Source organism: Myotis davidii, unplaced genomic scaffold (genome assembly GCF_000327345.1).
Source record: "Myotis davidii unplaced genomic scaffold, ASM32734v1 scaffold399, whole genome shotgun sequence".
In the NCBI taxonomy this organism is placed as follows: domain Eukaryota; kingdom Metazoa; phylum Chordata; class Mammalia; order Chiroptera; family Vespertilionidae; genus Myotis; species Myotis davidii.
Window position 1 is genome coordinate 2,197,034 of NW_006292094.1, and position 22,269 is coordinate 2,219,302.

Genomic DNA, 22,269 nt, shown 5'->3' on the forward strand with positions numbered 1-22,269 from the left:
GCGCAGTGGTTGAGCATCCACCTGTGAACCAGGAGGTCACAGTTCGATTCCCGGTCAGGGCACATGCCCGGGTTGCAGTCTTGATCTCTGGCGTGGAGTGTGCAGGAGACAGCCAATCGGTGGCTCTTATCATTGATGTTTCTATCCCTCTCCCTTCCTCTCTAAAAGAAAAAATATTTTTATGTAAAAAAGAAGAGTAACGCCCTAACCAGTTTGGCTCAGTGGATAGAGCGTCGGCCTGCAGACTGAAGGGTCCCAGGTTCGATTCCGGTCAAGGGCATGTACCTTGGTTGCAGGCACATTCCCAATAGTGGGTGTGCAGGAGGCAGCTGATCGATGTTCTCTCTCATCGATGTTTCTAACTCTCTATCCCTCTCCCTTCCTCTCTGTAAAAAAATCAATAAAATATATTTTTTAAAAATGCCAAGCAAGAGGAATAAAATCACTTCTTAAAAAAAAAAAAAAGAGGAAGGGGCTGAGGTATGCAGGAGGGTCTCTCCACTCCCTCTAAGCAGCTCTTCCTTGGGCGGGGGAGGAAGTGGGGGAAAGGGGGTATGGCCTCCCTCGTGTGGCCTCCACCCTTATTGTGCATCTCTGTTGTTTCTTGCAGTCTCTGTCTGCTGCTGCCTCTTCATCCTCTTCCTCTTCCTCTCGGAGCTCACCGGATTCATAACCACAGAAGTGTAAGTTACCCCTGGGGGGAGGGGGGGAGGAGGGGGCGGGCGTCCCAGAGCGCCCCCAGAGGAGAAGCGGGAGGGCTCTAACCCGGAGAGAAACCTCAGGCCTCCCAGCTCTCTTTCCAAGCCCTGGCACCGCCGCTCCTCTGTCTCTTCAACTGATTTAAAGTTAGAGCTTTTTCTTCTCCCTCCGACTCCTCCCGGGGTCACTGGAGGCTTTGGAGAACAGGAGCCGCTTCCCGCCCGAGGGGGCGAGGCTGCTGCCCCCGGCCCTGTTCCCGGCCCACCGCTGGGGGTCGGTGCGGGCTTCCTGGCAGCAGCTGACGCCCCGCGGACCCATCCCCGATTCCCAGGAAGCGCCCCGGCCGCGTGCAGCACAGATGCCGACGGAATGATTTAGTCACGGCCCGGGCGCCCCTCGGAGAGGGAATTAGCCCCAGGGGCTTCCTGCCCTGGCCAGGGGTTCGAGGCTTCCAGGCCTCTGTTTCCGTGTTGGCGACCTAGACAGACAGCACGGGCTAAGCCCTGGCCGCTCGCTCCTCCGTCCAGCACCGGAATGTTCTCTGTTACTCACGGAGCGTCTCGGTTTCCCCGCCTCCCTCAGCCACAGGACAGTGGGAGCTGAAACAGCTGCTGGGGCCCAGAGGGCCGCGTTGCTGTGTAAGCATGACCACCTTTAAGCCTCTCACAGCCACACAGGTGAGGGGACAGGGGCTCAGGCAGGCGGGGACGTGCCCACGGGCATGCAGCGAGGAGGTGGCCCCGCAGGCCCGCCGGCCTCGCCTCCCCTTAACTTGCTTCTGGATGTACTTCCTGCCCTCCACTCCCCTTCCCTGCCCCCCTGATCCTTTCTTTAGCCCCGGGGTCCTCACACAGTGGTGGAAAACGGCACAGGACAAAGCCAGGCCGGCGTGGCTCAGTGGTTGCCCCTCGACCTAGGAACCAGGAAGTCACAGTTCGATTCCCGGTCAGGACACAGGCCCCAGTTGCCGGCTCAACCCCCAGTTAGGAGGCCGTGCAGGAGGCGGCCGATCAATGATTCTCTCTCATCATTGATGCTTCTACCTCTCTCTCCCTCTCCCTTCCTCTCTGACATCCATAAAAATAATATTAACACAAAACAAACACAACACCTGAGAAGCGCAATAAACCGAGGTTTGCCTGTATTTTCCTGAAAGGACCGAGTGTAACGTTTGGTATCAGTAGGCCCGTCTCTCCTTGCATTTACCCCTTTCACGTTTCCCCCAGGTAACACTAAACGGCTGTGAGGTCCCTGTGAAGGTGCATTTCCCCGTCCCCTCCCTTGAGTTAAGAACCGGCCCCCCCTGGCCTCCGGCTACCATCGAGGCAGCTGCTGAGGCAGGGGCCCGGCAGGTGAGCTCTGACGTCAGAAGTTGCGTCTGGAGCAGGTGGGGCCCCGGCTGCTGGGTGAAGGGCCGCTCTGCAAGCCTGGACGGCTCCTGTGTACCCAGGGCAGGGCTCTCCTTCCCAGAAGCACAGTGTTCCCACCGCCCTGCCCTCCCCGCTGCCCCCCGCCCTCCCCGACTTCCTCTTCCTGGCTCCTGGGGGCACCCTGGACGCACCGGTCCCACCAGGTCCCTGGAGAGGAAGCCAGATGAGGGTGAGGGAAGAGCCCAAACAAGAGGCTATTCATCGAGTGTGCGCCCGCGTCCGGCCCTGGGCCCACGAGCACTTTTCCATTCGTGGTGTGAGCGGCTGGCGAGGGAGGGAAGTGGGGACGAGGAGAGAGGCCTTTCGGGGCCGAGGCTCCATTCAGGGCGAAGCAGTGACCCTATGGCCCCTCACTCCTGTTGCCAGGTAACCATAGTACACAAGATGCCCACAGGGAGTCTGCAGGGTGCGGACTCGGACGACACAGAGAAACCAGAGGGAATAGGCTGCTCATGTGGGGTCTCCCCTCTCGGAAGCTCGTCTGACCCCTGGGGAGCCCTGCCGACTCGGGAGAACGGAGCGTCGCCATTCTTTTCCTTTTCGGAGCAGCCGGCCCTCCCGGGCAGTTGTGTGACCGCAGTGGGTCAGCCTACCCATCGCCCCTCCCCCCACCCCCCGGAAATGAGGTCACCGCGGGTTGGATCACACCGCTCCAAGCCTGGCCTGCGGTTATCTGTGACATAAGACGCTATTCTGGCCTGGCCGGTGGGAGAGAGGAGGGCCTGTTTGTTTGGGTGGTTGGACTCCGACCTGGGCCCTGGACAGGCGTTAATTATGCTGGGAAAGGGCCCCCCAGGGTGCCCTGAGGCCTGACTTTCCAGGGCAGCAAGCCCCCCCCGTCCCGCCCCTGTCCCGATCCACCATGGAACATTCCAGCCTTTGGCTGCCCAGGCTCTAGCTGCTCTTAATTATTAACCTGATGAGGATTTGTAATAAGAAACTAGCAGCCGGAACTCTCCGTTGACAATTGGTAGCATAGTACAAGACCTCGTAATTTTCCAGTTCTGAATGTGTCTCGTGGGCGACCAAGTGCCAGCCACCCAGGTGAGCCGTTCACGATGAGCAGCTCATCCAGGCTCACAGAACCCCCTGAAGTGGGCACTACGTTCGCGTTAGCCCCACTTTACAGCTGGGGAAACTGAGGCACCGGGAGGCTAACACCGCCGTCAGTGAGTTAGTCCGTGGCGGAGCCAGAGCATCGCCTGGCCTGTCTCCCACCCTTCTCTGCCCCAGCATTTTGGCTCCCTGGGCGCCTGCAGCGCTGCGTCTCCGTCAGAATAGTTGACTGGGACTTGGATGCTCCCTCCAGGTGTGGTGGTCAAGCAGCTGGAACTCCAGGAGGCCACTGCCCGCCCCGTGGGAACTGGCCGGTCACCGTGACCCGTGTCCTCGCAGCTGCCCTGGCAGGCCCAGAGCGAGGAGGCCAGTAGCTTAAGAGGAGGAGGAGCTGACTTCTCCCTGGGAGCCCAGAGACCTACCATGGGTCCTGGCCCGGGAGCCGGGCCGGGTGGAGAGCCACGGTAGTCACGTGAAGGAGCGGCGGGAGGCCTGCAGGCCTCTGAGCACGGTGGCAGGGTCAGGTTCAGGCCTCTAACGCTCACCTCTTAGGAAGAGGTGTCCCCGGAGGCCAGGGCCCAGGTGAGGAGGCTGGCGATGGCCCAGGCAGAGGGGCCGAGAGTCCTAGCGCAGCAGCCGTGGAGAAGGCGTGGGGGCCGGCGTGGGTGTCTGCGAAGGGCTGATTTCTTGGGCATCCTGACACCTGGAATGGTCAGGGTGTCAAACTCCGCGAGCTCGCTTGCATAACCTGCGTCTCTCCCCTCCCCCTCCCACCCCAGCCCTTTCTTCGGGCCTCACTGCTGTGTAAGTTTCCATTAAACCCACTTGTGAAGCACGGAGGTCAGGGACTTTGGGCAGGAATCCGAACTATTCGAGTGCTCTTTTAAAAGCAAATAAAATTGTTTTCCGTAGATGTCATCGGACTCACGCCTCAGCCGAGAATTTCAAGGCCCTCCATTGCATTCCACCTACGCTCCCCACACACACCTCCCCAGTTCCTCTCTTCTCTCCCTACATGGCGAAGGCTCAACCCCCCACCCCCCACGCCATCCGCAGACTCCCTGACGCTGTCTGGCGTCCCCCCACCTGGAATGTGCCCCCCACTCCACCAGCCCCGCTGGTTACCTCCCCCGTTCATTCCGTCTGCGGAGACGTGAGCCCCTGCTCTGTGCTGGCGGCTCAGCCCTCCTCTCGCGCGTGGGGAGTGGCGAGTGGTGGCAGAGGGAGGCTTTGGGGGCACAAAGGGAGTGAATCCTGAGCACCTCCAGGCCCTGGGTGGGGGTGAGCACCTGACGATTATCAGTAAGATGGTCACACCTGCATCATCTACTTGGGCGCCCCTCGCCCCGCAGTTTTTCACCGATTCCTGTCCCACCCAGTGTCATTCCATGGAAAGAGTATGGCACTGGGCTCCCGGGGCTCTAGGTCCAGATCCTGCCTCTACCGCTTCGTGTCCGTGTGACCTTGGCCAGGCCATCTGGTTTCATCCTTGTGAAAAGAACAGAGTAACCCCTATCAAACTGGGGCTAGTCCTGCGTATTAAATGAGATACGACCCGGGAAAGCCCACCATCGGGGAGCCCAGAACGAGGACATCTCTGATTAGTCATAAGAGAGGCCAGCTTTTACTCGGGCCTTGGAACGTACCAGGGCAGTGCTCGGCCCCTTACACACATGAACAAATTCATTTATATATTGATTATTTTAAATACATTTTTTATTGATTTCAGAGAGGAAGGGAGAGAGAGATACAAACATCAATGATGCGAGAGAATCATTGATCGGCTGCCTCCTACACACCCCTCACGGAGGATCAAGCTCGCAACTAGGGCATTTGCCCTTGACTGGGACTCGAACCATGACCTCCTGGTTTATAGGTCGGCACTCAACCACTGAGCCACGCCGGCCGGGCCACACATGAACACATTTAATTCTCACCGCAGCACCCTGGATACTGTTGCTATACCTGTTGTTATCAACTCAGTAAACACTGGTATTAATGATAGCAGGGAAAGTAGTGGACATTTATGGAGCACTTACTGTTTACGAAGGTCGCGCCACGTCTGTGGCTGCCCCCGTCCTATATCTGGGGGAACCGAGGCTGGTGGAGGCAAAGCCCCTTGGCCAAGGTCAGTCAGCCCAGAGGTGGCAGAGCCAGGATTTGACCCCGAGAGCCTGGACTTCCACCACGATGCCCTCTACCGGAGCTCAGTGAGTGGCGGTCAGCCCTGCCCGGGCAGCCTGTGTTTTATGGCCCGTCCTCACACAGCCCTGGGAAAGAGCCGGAGTCCATAGCCCATTTTCATCTGTCTGTCTTTCTCCTTTCCTCTTTTTCTCCCTCCCCTCCTTCCTGTGTCTCTTTCCTTTTTTTAGTGAGGCGTCTATAGCCTAGAGACGGCAAAGTGCACAGAGCTCAAAGATGAGGCTGGATGCATGTTTGCCTGCATTTACATGACATCACCATCACCCCAACATCCACGTCACCTTCACCCCGACACCCACGTCACCATCACCCCGACCAGACAACATATTTCCACAAGCTGGGAGGTTCCCTGTCCCCGCTCTCAGTCAGTAACCGCCCCCCCTACTATTCTGACTTCTGTTACCATAGATTATTTCTGCCTGTCTCTATGTTTTTTTAATATATTTTTTTTATTGATTTCAGAGAGGAAGGGAGAGGGAGAGAGTTAGAAACATCAATGATGAGAGAGAATCATTCACTGGCTGCCTCCTGCACGCTCCACACTGGGCCTGAGCCGCAACCAGGGCCTGTGCCCTGACTAGGAATCAAACCGTGACCTCTTGGTTCACAGGTCAATGCTCTACCACGCCGGCCGGGCTAATCCTGCCTGTCTTTACACGTCATAGAAAGTTCTACCCGTTTTACAGGCTCAGGTGAAGCGACCTGTCCCAGGTCCCCCAGCTTCTCAGTGGCAGAGCCAGGGGGCGAGCCCACATCTGTCTGTCGCTGCCCCAGGGTCTTCTCATCGCCCTCACCAGAGTCCCCAAACTTGGGTGAATCCATAAAAAGTTTATTTTTGCTCCCAATGGGCTTTTAAAATCACCTGTGAAAACCAGTTCGGCTCTGGGCCACGAGGTGAGCCAGCCTGGCAGGCCCCTGGATGACACGGTGGGTGGGCTTGTGGCGCCGGCTGAGCGGCAGGAAGCCAGCAGCCGGGAACGTTGCCTGGGACTCGCTCGGAAGGAAGGTGGCCGCATTGACCTCATCGGGCGGTGGCACAGGTGGCTGCACCGTTCATCCCACAGCCCCGGGCTCTTCAGGGAGGCGCCTGGGAGCAGCCAGCTCTAGCCTCACGGAACAGCCTGAGCGTGGCAGGTAGTGGGTTTCCCGCCCTCCCCAGCCCCTCTGTCGGGAGCGGGGCCCCTGGGCTGGGAGGGCCTCCCGCAGGGGCCTCCAGGGTGTGCTCACCTGGGCGCCACACCTGAGGCGCACCTCGCTCTGGGAGCTGAGGTCACCTCCCGAGGATTGCCAAGGGGTGACATCATCCCACAATCCCTCAGTGCTGCTCGGGGCCCGCCTTCCAGGTGGGAGAGGTGAGCGGCTTCAAGGAAGAGTCTCACTGGGCTGGGAAGGGCGGCTGGGCTCTCTTTCGGTGACCCGGTGACCGTTCTGTTAATCACCCCAAAGCTCATTGTTCAACCACCCTCCTGAGTTGCGACGTGAGGCTGGGGGGGTGGGGTGGGAATCGGGCGCTGAAGCATTCGGCCCTGTGATGTCCATCCTCCAGCACCACCCCCTGCCATCCTGTCCGCTCCTCCCCCTGGCTCATCGGTCCTTCCTGTTCTTCGATGCGGGCCAACGCCACGAGCCTGCCCAGCACAGGCCTTTGTCTCCCAACCCCGCACGCCGTGGCCTCGGAGGCCCAGGGCCCCCCTCGTGTTCCCCGTTGACCCTGGATGTTGAGGACGAGGAGGAGGAGGCCAGGGGAGCCCTGGAGCTCGGGCAGAAGGCAGACCGGGCAGGTTAGGGTTGCAGCTTAGCCATGTCCTGCTGTGTGGCCTTGGGGATGGGACTCACCCTCTCTGAGCCTCGGTTTCCTGCCTGTAGAATGGGGATCAGGACATTCCGCAGGGGCAGGCGGGACCACATGAATGCCCACAGACCCGATTGGGCCGTTCCCGGCTGGATGGGCAGGAGGCCCAGCCATCTGAAGGCTGAGCTGTGCAGGCCTCGCTCTCGTTCCTAGGAACACCCTTGTGACCCTGGTGTGTGTTGTGAGTGAGCCCACCGTTTCCCACGGGGGGCTGGGCACAAAGGCAGGGTCTTAGTAAAAACCAAACGCCCTGGCCCTGGCCTGACTCATTCTTTCCCCAAGAAGTGGCCGCTGATGAGGCTCTCGCAGAGTCGGACTGGTTAGAGCCACAGTCCTTTATGTACAGCCTGTGCCCAGGACCCCAGGGGCCGCCTGGCGCTGCCCATAGCCTGTAGATTCAGCTCCCTCCCATGGAGGGGCGCTATCTGGGAACAGGCGTCTGACACGGCTCCCAGGATGTCTCCAAGGCACCCCGAGCTCAGCAGCCACACGGAACCCGGTGCCTTTCCCTCCCACCGCCCCGCTTCTCTTCCAGTGAATGGTTCCAGGAGACGTCATGCCCTGGCCATCACCGAGTCCGCCTGCTCTGGCGCCCCTACCCTCCTCTCCATCCCCAACACCCGGGCCAGGCACCTGCTGTCACCTGCACCTGCCCCAGCCTCCGCCCGGCTCCGAAGGCACGGTGAGCCCTCCAGGCAGCCTTCCTTGGGGCAGACAGAGGGAGGCTGTACGTGCAGCCTGACCGTGGCACTGGGCTTGGGTTCCAGTGCAAAGCCTCCTCATGGCCTCAGAGCCTGCCTGGCCTGGCCTGGCCCCCAACCATCCTCTGACTGCCGCACCCCCCGCTCCCCTCTGCTCCACACTGCAGCCAGCGACCCCCGCTCCCCTCTGCTGCTCACTGCAGCCAGCGACCCCCACTCCCCTCTGCTGCACACTGCAGCCAGCGACCCCCACGCAGCCAGCGACCCCCATTCTGTTCCCCAAGGAGCCGTGCCCCTCCCACTTCCAGGGAGAGACACCCCCCCACCCCCTTGTCAGGACAGCTCCTCACGCTCAGACCTCAGCGGCCACCTCCTCAGAGCAGTCTTCCCAGCCACCCTCCTGAGGGCAGCCACACCGCCTGTCCCTCTGGAGCTGGATAGGGGGGCCCATGTCTTTCAGTCAAGCAGTCACCTGGTTGGCTGTTTACCCGGGAGGCGGGGGGCTGCGCTCCGGGAGGGCCGAGACCACGCGTCTGGGTCCCCTCCCTCCAGTGCCGGGCAGGCCGGGCGCTCGGACGTACAGGTTGAATGGATGAGCGTCGCTCGCGGACCCCCGTGTGTTGCTGTTGTCCCCAACGGCAAGGTGTCCTGGCTGTCCTTCGAGCCACCTGCCGGACACTGTGCCCTCCCCTAGAGCGTTCCCTCCCCCTCCCTGAACCCGGGGACTGTTACCTCACGCGGCAAAGTGTGATTTTTACAGTGATTATGTCAGGGGTCTTGAGGTGGGAAGGTGACCCTGGTCATGCAGGTCGCAGGGCGGAAGCACAGGGCCTCTCAGAGGAAGGTAGGTGTGCGAGGGGAGGACATGCCACGGGCCGGCTGGGAAGAGAGGAAGGGGCTGCGAGCTGAGCGGCCTCCGGACCCCGAAAAAGGCAGGAAAATGCCTTCTTCCCTGCAGAACGCGTGTAGACTCTGACCTCCAGGAGAGCCATTAACTTTTAAGTCACTAACTTTCCGACAGTTCGTTGCAGCAGCCACAAGACACTGCTACATCACTCCGGTGATCTCAGACCCGGTACCCGCCCAGGGTTTGTGAGAGTCGGGGCGGGAGGGGCGCTCAAGAGAGGAGGACGGGCCCGGCCGGTGTGGCTCAGTGGTTGAGCGGCGACCTATGAACCAACCAGGAGGTCACGGTTGGATTCCTAGTCGGGGCACAGGCCCGGGTTGCAGGCTCGAACCCCAATAGGGGGCGTGCAGGAGGCAGCCGATCTCTCCCCATCTCCCTTCCTCTCTGAAATCAATAAAAATATATTTTTTAAAAAAAGAAAAGGCAGAGGAAGAGGTGACAGCTGCTGAGTTCCCACAGAGAGAGGCAGGGCCGGCGTTGGAGCCTGAATCCGACTCCCGTGCTCTTGCCTCGACCCACCCCTCCCTCCAATGCTAGGCCAGCTTTTAGGGGGCACCTGCCATCGCCAGCCGTGGGATGGGAGCCCCGCTAGCCTGTACCTGAGCAGGCGCAGGCTCCCCGGAGGGAGCGCAGGCTCTCGGAGCAGGAGTCACCACGCCAGGGGGTCCCCGGCGCCCCCTGCCCCCGTCTCAGCCAAGGCCCCCGTGCTTGTCTCCCTCAGTGTGAACGAGCTGTACGTGGATGATCCGGACAAGGACAGCGGGGGCAAGATCGACGTCAGCCTGAACATCAGCTTACCCAACTTGCACTGTGACTGTGAGTGTTCCCAGCAGCCCTCCCCCCAGCAAGACACCGCCCCCTCTGCCCCCTCCCCCGTGTAGGCAGAGCTGGGGTGCACGATTGGGCAGGCAGCCGGGACCAGCTAGACCAGTGATGGCGAACCTTTTGAGCTCGGCGTGTCAGCATTTTGAAAAGCCCTAACTTAACTCTGGTGCCGTGTCACGTATAGAAATTTTTTGATATTTGCAGCCATAGTAAAACAAAGACTTCTATTTTTGATATTTATTTTATATGTTTAAATGCCATTTAACAAAGAAAAATCAACCCCAGAAATGAGTCCGCGTGTCAGAGGTTCGCCATCAGCGAGCTAAACAAACAGCGCAAGCTGCCAACCACACGTGGCATGGGATTCTCCACACTCCGGGGGGAGAATGTGATCACATGTGAATACACTTGGTGGTTTTCTGGGATAAAAATCAAGAAATTGCTAACGGGGGTTACCTCTGGAGAGTAGCCGTGTGTGTGCGTGCGTGCGTGTGTGTGTGTGTGTGTGTGTGTGTGTGTTGGGGGGGGGTCTCTTAGGTCAGAGAAGCGGAGTTAGGTTGCCTGCAAATGGCTGATTGAGGGAGGCCTCTCAGAAGGAACGTGTAGGGCGTCAGGGAGGTGAGAGGACACGCGGAGATGTGTGGCGTGTGAATGACACCACGGGTGGTCCCTCCTGGTAGCCAGGGGCCGGGCTGTTATTATTTGCATCCTTGATATCCTTGACCAATGCCTGCAGGGTGGGGTGTGGGTGATGGGTGGGGGTCGTATAACCCCCCCAACCAGCCAAGAGTAGTCACCCAGAAAAGGGATGCAGCTCTGAGCTGTCAGCAGCCGCCGGGAAACTTCCTTTTTCACTTCACACTCTATTTTGTTTGTTCCATTTGTTTCAACCAAGAGAATGAATTATTTGTATAGACAGAACTCATTGGAAGAGTGGTGTGTGGCATCAGATTCTGGCTCTTCTTGTCAGTAAAACTGTGTGACGCTGGCTGAGGCAACCTCTCCGGCCTCAGTTTCCTCATCTGGAAAATGGGCTTGGTGCTATCTGTTGCCTGAAGCTGTTGAGAGGATGTGGTAAGCTGGTTCTTAGGCTTGTGGGCGAGTGGACTGGGGGTCCCCTCTGGGACTGGGGTTCTAGCAGTTCCTCTGCCCCAGCCTGGCACTTAACCCCCTTCCTTCCTATTGAAGGGCAGCACATCGGCCGGGTCTGCAGGCAAAGATAGGGGGTCCGCCCTGTGACTGCCTTTGCTGAGAGTTGCATCACAATCCTGAATCCACAGCGGGGCCCGAGCCAGGGAACCTGTTGAAATAGGTTGGCTTTATTTTTATTTTATCCCCTTTCTCTTAGAAAAATAACTCATCTGGCAGCTTCTCATTCAGGAACTGGTCATGTCTCTGGAACAAGGAAATTCTTAGGCCAGAGGCCTGGGGCCAGCGGGCCAGGGGAGGGAAGGGATGTGGTTCTAGGCTCCATCCCAGCTCCAGGCAGCGGCCCAAGCGGGGCCAGCGACCTCCAGCGGCAGCCACGCTGGCTTCTGGGGTCCGACCCCTCTGCGGAGCCATCCCCCAACCCCCGTGGCTCCTGCTGGAGCCCCACACCCTGGAATTTTTCAACAAGAACTGCAAGTTTATATTATGGGGAAACAAATGTGTGCTCATCGTTGTACCTTTGGAAAATCCGGAGCCGCAGCGAGAGAAGAAATCGCCCATCCTTCACCCCCCGCCGCAGCCTCGGCTGGCGGTCCAGGCCGTTCCGTCCCGTTGGCTGTCCCTTCCGCACATTTCTACACCCGGCTGAGCTCATGCTGCATGTGCAGTCTCATATCCTGCTTTTCAAACGATGGGCTTTTTGGGTTACACAACTAATGCAGGAATACATATTTTTTTAAATTTCTTAATAAGATACATGTTCAAAATACAGAAGGAGATCAAGAAAAAAGTAAAAGAAGTACATGTTCCCCAGGGTGCCACCCGCCCCAGAGGTCGCCTCTGCCAGCAGTGGGGACCCTTCCCCCCACCTCTGTGTCCGTCTGTCTGTCTGCCAGCCTGCCTGTCAACATTCTTTCTTTTCTTTTTCCATCATTGAGACCCAACTGTATGGGGCCTTTTGGGGTTTCTTTTTCCAGCTGATACCTTGGAGCTGTTCTTCGATGCCTCACAGGATTAGCGAAACAGTAACCACAGCTGGCATTGCTGCAGCTCGGAGGCCGGGCCGGGCCCCGCCCGGAACGCTTGGGCTGTGTTAAGGCGCGAGGTGTGCTAAAGGGCCTGTGGGCTCCATGGGTTCCAATCCAAGCTCCATCGTTTCTCAGCTGTGAGATCTCAGGCAAGTTACATGACCTCTCTGTGCCTCAGTGTCTCCCCCAAAGAATGGGTCTGACAAGGTGACCTGTCCCACAGGGACATCCAGAGGGAACATCCTTACCTAAAACGCACCTCGAGGCGTGTCTAGCGCATAGTAAGTGCTGTTTTAGCTTTTCCTCCTCCTAGACATGGAGGCTGGAGCACAGAGGGGTTAGGTAACTTGTCCCAGGTGCAGCCCCGCACCCGTGGCCACAGCCCTGGCCTGCGCGGCCCCTCAGCTGGGCTGCTTGCAGTTGTCACGGTTTCAGATCAGGCTGCCCGGAGAGCCCCCTGCACATGCCTGGTCACGTGTGCATCTGGGAGACAGGCCTCTGGGATGGAGCTGCTGACTCAAACGGGGCCCCGCTGCGGGAGCCTCACGCCCATGTCCTGCAGACCCATGAGCGGCCTCGTCCAGGCCTGCATCCCATTCTCTTCTCCGGATGGCCTGGGTCCACGTCCCCGTCTCCACTGAGGAATCGGTTCCCTTAAGATGAGCTCACTTGAAATGTTGCTTCCAGCTGCCCCTTCTCTACATGGCAACCCCGTCCTAGCATTCTTCTCAGGGAAATGCCTGCGTTTCTGTCGTTTATGGGGACACCACCACCACCACTTGGACCCTCTCAGCACAAGCAGTTGGCATGCGCCTGCCCATTTTCCAGGCTGGGAAGCTGAGTCACAGAGGTGGTGGAGTCACACTGGAGTCGAGGAGCAGGACTCCCCAGGTTTCCCATCTAGTGTACTGAGCAACTCCAAAAAGTGCCTGAGCCCCTGCAGGGCGGGCCTGGAGGAACAGGCATGGGGGTAAAGGAAGGTGTGAATGAGTGACTGAATGAGGAATGAATGAATGAGCCGGTTTAACCAGGGAACCCAGAGGCTGGCTGAGGTACAGGAAGTGCTGGAGCTCATTAAGCCCTTGCCACTCCTGGGCGTGAGACCCTGTCTGAGCGTTTTCGATACGGATGAGCTGTGTGAGCTCCTGATTCCCCAAGGAAGGCTGCATTGTCGTCACCCCACTTCCCAGGAAAGAAACGGGGGCCTAGAGAGATGAAGAGCCTCTGCCCGGGTGGGTGGTGGGTAAAGGCCGGCAGGGCCCGTCCTCAGACCTCCTCCTCACCCTGACCCTCTGCTGCCTGCCGCAGCCACCACCTAGCAGAGTGTCACCCCTACACCCCACAGTCCCCCATCACCGGCCCCATTAGCTGCTGCCCCCCTGCACCCCACAGTCCCCCATCACTGGCCCCGTTAGCTGCTGCCCCCCTGCACCCCACAGTCCCCCATCACTGGCCCCATTAGCTGCTGGGGAAGCCAGGGAAGGGTGCATTACAGCTGGCGTGAGGCGTCACCATAGGTAAGAGCACAGAGAACGTTGCCACACTAAGCGCGCATGGCGGGGGGGCGGGTACCTAAGGTCCTCCATATTAGATCTACTTCTTTAAAATCTGCCTTTCACCGGCCCCGTTAGCTGCTGCCCCCCTGCACCCCACAGTCCCCCATCACCGGCCCCATTAGCTGCTGCCTCCCCATTTCTTTCCCCTCGTCCTTTCCAGCCGCAGATGGGGGGTGGGGGCGTGGAGCATAGGGGGCGGCTGGCTCCCTCTTAGTCCAGAGCCACTTTCTCCTCCTCCGATGGCTGACTTCCCCTCTGTGACTCTGGGCCCCAGACCTTGAGCCCAGCCCCGCCTGTCCGTGGAGTGGACGGGGGAGGGGGCTGGCCCTTCACCCCGTTTCTCCTGCTGTTTGTGACTCTCCCCTTCTTGGCCTCGCAGTGGTCGGGCTGGACATCCAGGATGAGATGGGCAGGCATGAAGTGGGGCACATCGACAACTCCATGAAGATCCCGCTGAACAGCGGGGCGGGCTGCCGCTTCGAGGGCCAGTTCAGCATCAACAAGGTACAGAGCGCCATCTGTGCAGTCCCACCCCCTCGGTCCTCCGCCTCCCCAGAAACCGCTGGCGGAGTTGTGCACCCCCTCGCTTCCCCCGGGCGTTCCCAGCGAGTGGGCTCAACACCCAGGGGTCGGACAGGACAGAGGCTGATGGGACAGAGGAGGGAGGGGACAGAGTCTGAGCGGGGGCATAAGTTGATGGGGCAGAGGAGGGAGGGGACCGAGGCCGGTGGGGCGGGGGGGGGGGGGGGAGGAGGTGAGAAGACGGCAGCTTTGTCAGCCCTGAGCCCTGCATTTGCATCTCAGCTCCATCCCCTCTTGGCCAAGCCATGCCCGCCAAGTCACTCAACCCATCTTAGGCTCCGTTGTTTTTATTGTGTGTTTTTTTTCTTCCAAAAAATTATTTTTATTGATTTCAGAGAGGAAGGGAGAAAGAGATTGAAACATCAGTGATGAGAGAGAACCACTGATCAGCTGCCTCTTGCACGCCCCACACTGAGGGTCAAGCCCGCAGCCAGGGCACGCGCCCTGACCCAGGATCCAACTGTGACCTCCTGGTTCATAGGTTGGCACTCAGCCCTTGAGCCATGGCTGGCCGGGCTTAGCCTCGGTTTTTGCATCTTTAGGCGGAGGGTGGGGTGATGATAACCATCTAATGATCCCCTCCCTTCACAATGTTTGTGTGAGGATTAGGTGGGCTATTACACATTCATTCATTCCAAAAAATGTTATCAAGCACCTTCCCAGTCCCAGGGTAGGTTATCAGCTCAGCTGCAAAGTGTGGAAGGGGCGGAGTCCCAGTGCTGGTGGCCTTCGTCTGGTGGAGGGAGACGACACATACGAGCTGTAACGAGCCGAAAAGCGTTACGGCCCAGGCATCCCGGCCCCCGGACTCCGCTCCTCCCCCTGGTCCCCGTTGCTTCCTCTTGCCGACACCTCGGTCACACGTGACGTGACCAGTCTGTCCATTCACTTCCGAGCACAGCTCAGGCCAGCCTCTGCCCCCCGCCCTTGACAGGTGAACGGCTCGTGCCTTTGAGGGGCTCACAGTCAAGGGGTGCTCGGATCAGAAAGCCCGCCGTGATGACGGGCGGGCGAGGCTCACAGCAGGCCCCACCCTTTATCTCGCGGCCTCCTCTCTTCATCAGGAAGCTGGCCAGCAGCCAGAGGTCAGAGGTCACATGTTTCAAGCTGCACGGCAGCCCAGACTCCCTGCTTACTCACCCGGCGCCCCTGGAGGCAGGCAGGATCGGCGGGGGGTTGGGGGCCTGGTTTCTTCTCTATATTTTTAAAACCCATCAGAGGCACTGACGCAGGTTCCTAAGTCACAGGCTCTAAAAGCGTCGACTTGTCGTTCTCCGGCCCAGTGTGTGCTGGCATGAGTCAGCCACCTGTGATGGATTCTGTGCGGAGGGGGCGCGGGTCACTGAGTCACAGCCCGAGGGGTGGCAGCGGGTGGCAGCTGCACAGGAGCCGGGCTCCTGGACTCACTGAACTCTGGGCCGTGAGACCCCGGCCCCAAACACGACTCTGAACTCTGCCCACGTCCACGGGGCCCAGGTCACCGTGTAGAGGAGCCCTGAAGGACACGCCAGACGCCAAAGATGTCTTATTTCCGGGGGTGGAAGGTGACGGGAACTGTCGTCCTGACTTTGTCATGTGAATTTTTCATAATGCGGATGTATCCAGGTATTATTTACAGAAGTAAAAGTGGCGTTTAAAATATGTTTTTAATATAGATTTTTTATTGATTTCAGAAAGAGGAAGGGAGAGGAGAGAGAGAAACATCAATGATGAGAGAGAATCATTCACCGGCTGCCTCCTGCGCCCCTCCCCACCCCGCCACTGGGGATCGAGCCCACAACCCGGGCATGTGCCCTGACGGGGAATCGAACCCTGGCCTCCTGGTTCATAGGTCGATGCTCAACCACTGAGCCACACCAGCCAGGCTCGTTTAAAATACGTTTAAACGCAGTGGCTCTTGCCCAGGCCCTGGCTGTGTACATGCTGTGCCCTCTTCAGGAGGGTCCTCTCTCGGCTCTGACGTTAAACACACCCATCCTCGACCCCAGCCCAGAACAACCGCCATCGGCCTGCACGTGGCACCTCATTGAATCCTCCCAGGAGCCCTCGTGGTTATCCCCGTTTTGCTGATGGGGAGACTGAGACACAGAGTAGCTGCTGACCATGCCCAAGGCCCCCGCTGGGCAGTGAGGCCAGCCTGGCCGTGTGTGGAGCTCACTCAGCTGCTGCTCTGTCACTGTCCTTGGGCCCCTGGAGCGGGCGATATGTCCCTCCTGGGAGATCTGACTGAGCTGCCATTCCCACTCACCCTGGGACCCGTGGCTGCCTGCACCACCTCCTCCCAGCTCCCTGGGTCCAGGGCCCGGCTCCATGCTAGCCACTCGACTGCGAGCTTGCCGAGGCCGGGCCACGTCCTGTGGGCCAGGTTCCTCCCATGTCAGCCCCCAGCTCAGGCCCAGTGAAGAAGGACTGTTCCCGAGAGAGACCCAGAGTGTTTGAAACAGGCGCTTGCAAAATAAGCCACACATCCTCCTCTCAGGGCGGGGCGGTGTTGCTTTGGAGTTTGAGGAAGCCCCCTTGGGCTGCAAGCCTGAAGGTCGTCCCCTCACCCGCTGTGGAGCCCACAGCCAGGGAGGTGATGGTGTTTGGAGCCGTGGCCTTGTGCCAGGTGCCCAGCGGGCATGCTCTGCCCCCATCGCCCAGCAGCCCCTCCCGTAGCTCTGTCACAGCCGCCGTCTGCAGACGAGGAACCTGGAGCTCAGAGCGGGGCTGTGGCTCCTCAGAGTCTTGTGGGCTGACCGATCTGGGTCCACATCCAAACATGTCCGACTCCAGGAGGAAGCTCTGCGCCTCCCACACCCCCGGGGTCAGCCCACCGACCTCCCGGCACTCGCCTCTCTCCCCAGGTCCCCGGCAACTTCCACGTGTCCACGCACAGTGCCTCGGCCCAGCCCCAGAACCCGGACATGACCCATGTCATCCACAAGCTGTCTTTCGGGGACACGCTGCAGGTGAGCAGCCGCACCACGTGGGCGTGACCTGGGATGGGCACACGGGCTGTGTCCCCCGAGCCATCTGTCCTTCCTGGGCGCAGAGCGATGCCCTCCAGCAGGGCTGCCCCCTCTGATCTTCTGCTCCGTCCACAGCCTCTCCAGGTCATTGCTCTTGAGCACACACTGGCCTCGGACCTCGGTCCCGACCTGGGGTCTGGGGAAAGGACCTCGCTGTACTGAGCGAGTACTAAGGGCTGGCGCTTCCTCTCTGTCCGCAGCCTTGTGAGGGGGGAGGGGCCCCACAGTTTACCGACCTGGAGCTGGGACCAGAGAAGCCACTTGTCCGGGGTCCCCCAGCAGATCTGTCCGGCTCCACAGACCAGCCGCCCACTCCCCCCCGCGGCCCCCGCGGCCTGACTGCTCGGGCCCACGCCATGGGATACGGGGAGCATGGGGAAGTGTCCAGAGTCCTGGCTGCTGACCCAGAGGGCACCCCCAGCAGGCCCAGCCCAGCCCAGCCGTTTCTTACTCAGACCAGCAAACAGAGACCACGGGGTCCGCACCGGATTGCACGTGGCCGTGCCTCACAGCCGGGCCGGGCCTGGAGCCGGCGGCCGCCTGAGGCCTCCTCGCTGTGCTTCTCCGCAGGTGCAGAATGTCCACGGGGCCTTCAATGCGCTCGGAGGAGCGGACAGACTCACCTCCAACCGTACGTGTCCGCCTGGAGCCGCCTCCAGCCCCGGGACCCCAGCAGCCGGGAGGGAGGGGGAGGACGGCACTGTTCTGGGGCTGGCCTCGGGGGAGGTGGCATTACCCATCTCACAGAGAAGGGGAGAGTGACCTGGGAAAGTGTGGCAGCCCCAGGCGCACCGTGACCGGCAGTGAATGCCAGCCACGGCGGCGTCACTGCTGTCCTGGCAGCCACGTAATTGTCCTTAGTTGAGCCAGTCACCCGAGTCCCACAGGGAGTGATAGCAGAGCCAGAATTCATCCCAGACCACGTGGCACCGTGGGAACCGGTCCGTGGGCAGCTCAGTCAGGTCTGGCCACCTGGGTCACCTCCCCACCCCCTCTTCCTGCTTGAACCCCTCCCACCCACAGATGCCCCCACCCGAGCCCTCTCCCGCCTCTGCTCCCCGGCACTGCGGCGCTGATTAAAGAGAGTACCGCGTCTTCACACACCGGCCCGAAGCACGTACACCTACACGCAGGGGTGCGCCCACGCGCGGGGCCTCGGACACGTGCACTGCACCGGCCTGGGAGGCCTGTCCGCCCGCTGGGTCCTGCAGGACAGGTTACCTGGCCTCTTCTAATGGCCTCACCTGAGCTCACCTTTTTTCACCCACAGGCTTTCCTTATTGTTTCTTTTTCTTTTTAAATTGATGTTGGAGAGGAAGGGAGAGTGACAGAGAGAGATAAGAACATCAATGATGAGAGAGAATCAGTGACTGGCTGCCTCCTGCACGCCCCCCACTGGGGATCATGCCCGCAACCCGGGCATGTACCCTGACCGGGAATCGTACCGTGACCTCCTGGTTCATAGGTCATCGCTCAACCACTGAGCCATACCGGCCGGGCTTCTTACTGTTTCTTAAAAAATGTTCTACTCTCTAATCATCAGAAATCTAAGCAAGAGAAGGCCTCTCCCCATGAGCTGTGCCCCAGGAGCCCCCCTGTTCGTTCCCTGTGCCCCTGTGAGTTCTCGTCCTTCCACACACAGAAGCCATTTCTTCAAAGCGCCATGTGCTCGGCCTGTTGCATAACCGCATGTTGTACAGTGTTCCCCGCGGTGACGGAGGCCGGTGCCGTCGGCCAGCTCGGCCAGGCTGAATTCAGGCGTTGTCTTTTCTTGGGAAACGTCTCCTCTCGTTTTTCACCCGGCCGGTAACGCCGCGGGTGCTTGTGGTGTTTGCTTTACGTTACCCAGTGGCTTCCCAGCGCTCCGCGCCCATGGGTGCTGCCTCCGGCGGCGTCCGAGCAGCCACATGCCCCCTTGTGTTCATGCGAATGTCACGAATGGTGGGGAGTCGTCATAGGTCTGTGTAAGGGCAGCGTGTTGTCTCAAGGTGGCCGAGGGTTGCAAGCCAGTACAGGGTGTGGGCAGAAAACCTTGCAGCTAACGAAAGCTCAGCTCCTGGCAAGAAAAATGCCTTAGGTCGGGCAGCAGGCGCTGGATTTTATTTCCTCTAACTCGGTCCCCCTGCTGGGCCTTGGCCTTTGAGGGTCCCCGTGCCCTCGGGTCTTCCCACTGGGGCTGCTTGTTGTCATTCAGGTTCAGCACAAATGCCGCCACCTCAGAGAGGCCCTCCCTGATTACCTTATCTGCAGTAAACCCCACTCCTCCTAAGGAACAAACCTGTTTTTCTTCTTAGCTCAGCCCACTCTCTTTGTTGATATTTGAGCTGTCACGATGGCATTGCGGTGGTGGTGGCGGCTGTTTTTTTCAAGGAGCTCTTATCTCTGAGGGAGACATAACTGCAATGTTTGTGGATGACTTGATGTGATGTCCGGGATTAACTTCAACATCAAATGGGGCGGGAGAGCAGTGGGGCTCAGATGAAGCAAAACTGGCCACTGTTCCTTGCTGACTCTGGGGAATGTGTACACGGGGGTTCGTTATACGGTCCCCGGCTTTTTATGTGTTTGCGCGTTCCCATAATAAGGTGTGTGAAGGGCAGGAGGGTGTGTGGGCCTTCGCCAGCCCCTAGGAGGGGTCAGCCGAGAGGGAATCCGTGTGGGCGTGTGAGGTGCTGCAGTGGACATTGGGCAGCTTGTGCCAAAGCCTTCAGAAACGGTCCGCGTCTGCATCGTCAGCTGTGCACATGAGAGAGTACGCTGAGGAAGTAAGTCAGCCAAGCGAATAATTAAGTGTCTGAGGACTTAGGAAAACACTGTTCATTAGGTCATTGTTTACAGGAGGGAAGAGGAGGAACAGCGTCTGTGTCCAGCCAGGGGGGCGGGGGGGCTTGGTTGAGTACGTTGTACGTGGCCTCGCCGCAGGACGCGGGCCCCCACTGACCGCCGTGTGTCAGAGCCTCGCTGGCATCCAGGCAGCAAACGGTTACTGAGCACCTTCTGTGTGCCAGGCACCGTGCCAGGGGCTATGATAGTGCATATATCCGACGCTCTGGTGTCTGTGGTGTCCGGTTCTTAGACGAAGGTACAGTATGATCCTGTTTTCAGAAAATATAAACAAACTATGTATCCATCCTAGTTTCTACCCCAGAATGCGAATCCATGGTTTCCTGTGCCTGGTGGCTTTGTGAGTGGTCTCTCTGTCTTTTCTTTATGCCCCCCTGTTGTAACAGAACTATTTTCAGTGTGTGTGTAACTTGTTTATAAGCATCGGTTAATGACATTACAGGAGATGCCAGCTTTATAGGCCAACGTCTGTGGACTCCATTGACGGCTCAGCCCCCAGAGTCCAGTCTCCTTCCATCACCTTATATCCGCCCTGTTCTTCCTCCCACCACCCCCGCCCCCTCTCCCGATAACCTCCCTTCTGCTTCATGGCACCCGTGCAGGTGTGATTTCAGGCCTTCGGGTTTCTAACCTGGGGCGATGGGCATCCGAGCCCTGTATTTCACGTGTGGGCTCCTGGTTTAAAATGCAGACAGGCTCTGAGCCCCATCCCAGGCCCCCTGAGCAGGAATCTTTGGGGTGGAGGGCGGCGAGCCAGGTGCCTGCCTTTTCTGGGTGAGTCCAGTGCTTTGCTCTCTGAGGACCACGCAGGGTTCAGCCAAGAACTATTGGGGTCAGTGCGGGCTTAGCCCTGAGGCTGCAGAGCTCTTCTCGGGTTCGCAGAGGGTCAGGTCTGAAGACAGTCCAGCAGCGCTGCCCCTTCCTTCCCGAGACTTGGCGTTAGCAGGACGAGGCCGTGCACACCATCTGCACCCCCACCCCCCGCCCGTGCCTCTGAGAGAGGATGAGTGCAAGGCTCAGGCTGACTCCGCCAGGAGACCAGGGTTAGAACCCGCGGGTCCGCACTTCTGTGCTATTCCAGCTCCAGGGGCCCTGACTGGAGAGTCCCGCAGGCAGTCATCGACGGGTCCTTGCGCTTCTTCCCTCAGCATCCCGGGAGGCCCAAGGGAGCGCATAGCTTTCCCGGGTGCCACTTGGCAGCTTGGGGCCAGCGCTCTGTGAGGCTCCTGCTGGATTCCGGTTGCCTCATGCTTATCAGAAGCTGATTCATCTGCTCTCCATTCATGCCTCTGACCAGTCATCCCTCCATCCGTTCATTCATTCAATAAGCATTTGCCGCTGTCCGCTCCGTACCAGGCCCGGCACCAGGTGCTGGGGACGCGGAGCTGAGTCAAGCTGGCCTCTGCCCCCCGCGGCCTCCCCATCCAGGGGGTGGAGGTGACCGTTACCGTGAAATCCGTGACAGGGCCCGGCGGGGGGGAGCACGGATCTCCCAGTCACTGAAAATGGGGAAAGAAGCTAATTCTTCCTAGGTGACGTTTTTCTGGTTGGTGGGCTCTTTCTTTTTAAAACCTCACCCCGGTTGGTTTCAAACGTAATCATATTCAAACAGGACCAGAGGGTGATCTTTATCACATCCTGCCTCCTTCCCCAGAGGCTAAGGCTGGTCATCATTCTTTGGGTATCTTTCCAGAAAATGCTTCTATGTATTTTTGCATGTGGAGAGCATGAGCCTTCCCTGCCCCCATGCGCGAAACACGTTATTCACCCGGTTATGTAACGCGGTTCTTTTTACGTAACAGTTCCTCTTGGCAGATGGCCTGGCCCAGCACCCACCCCGTAGGCTGCCCTGCGAATGGGCATGGCGTTGCGCTGTTCCCCGGATTTTAATATTAAATACAGGAGTCACGATCCTGACAGGTGGAGTCTTTCAGTGCCTGGTGTCGAAGGGAGAAGATGGAGCGGGCTCACCCGTTCGGGGTTGAAAAATGTGGAGGCTGAGCCCCCACCCAACCCCCCCAATCGCCAGCAATGCCAGCCACACCAGTTGAAGGTTGAAATGACCTAGAGCTGCCACCCCCTGCTTCATTCTGCTGTGTCCTTCCCGCAGCCCTCGCCTCCCACGACTACATCTTGAAGATCGTGCCCACCGTTTACGAAGACAAGAGTGGCAAGCAGCGGTACTCTTACCAGTACACAGTGGCCAACAAGGTACGGGCAGCAGCGGCCGCGGGGCCCAGCTGCGTGCGACAGCGCCCTCTGCTGGCCGAGCGCAGAGGCTGCACGTGTCGGGCACAATTTGAGAAAGAGCAGGCAGGTGGCCTCCCCCAAAGGTCCAGGAGTTACGGCCGGCTCCACAGCCCTGCCTCTGGCCCCTGACTGGTCAGCACACGACAGATGCTTTGGCTCTTGAATCACACCGATGGC

The 22,269-nt window shown here is 59.3% G+C and overlaps 1 protein-coding gene across 3 annotated transcripts in view; it reads left to right on the top strand.

Moving 5' to 3' along the window:
- The window catches only part of ERGIC1 (endoplasmic reticulum-golgi intermediate compartment 1), a 62,582-nt gene that overhangs the window by 15,410 nt on the left and 24,903 nt on the right, over positions 1 to 22,269 (top strand). For 2 of the 3 annotated variants that reach the window (XM_015565095.1, XM_015565094.1), the window contains 5 exons: positions 9,569 to 9,663; positions 13,785 to 13,909; positions 16,834 to 16,938; positions 17,569 to 17,629; positions 21,953 to 22,053. In XM_015565095.1, coding sequence (XP_015420581.1) covers positions 13,811 to 13,909; positions 16,834 to 16,938; positions 17,569 to 17,629; positions 21,953 to 22,053 — 366 coding nt within the window. In that variant the 5' untranslated portion in view covers positions 9,569 to 9,663; positions 13,785 to 13,810. Of the gene's footprint in view, positions 1 to 610; positions 684 to 9,568; positions 9,664 to 13,784; positions 13,910 to 16,833; positions 16,939 to 17,568; positions 17,630 to 21,952; positions 22,054 to 22,269 lie in introns of all 3 variants that reach the window. The other variant, XM_006765395.2, reaches the window with a different exon arrangement.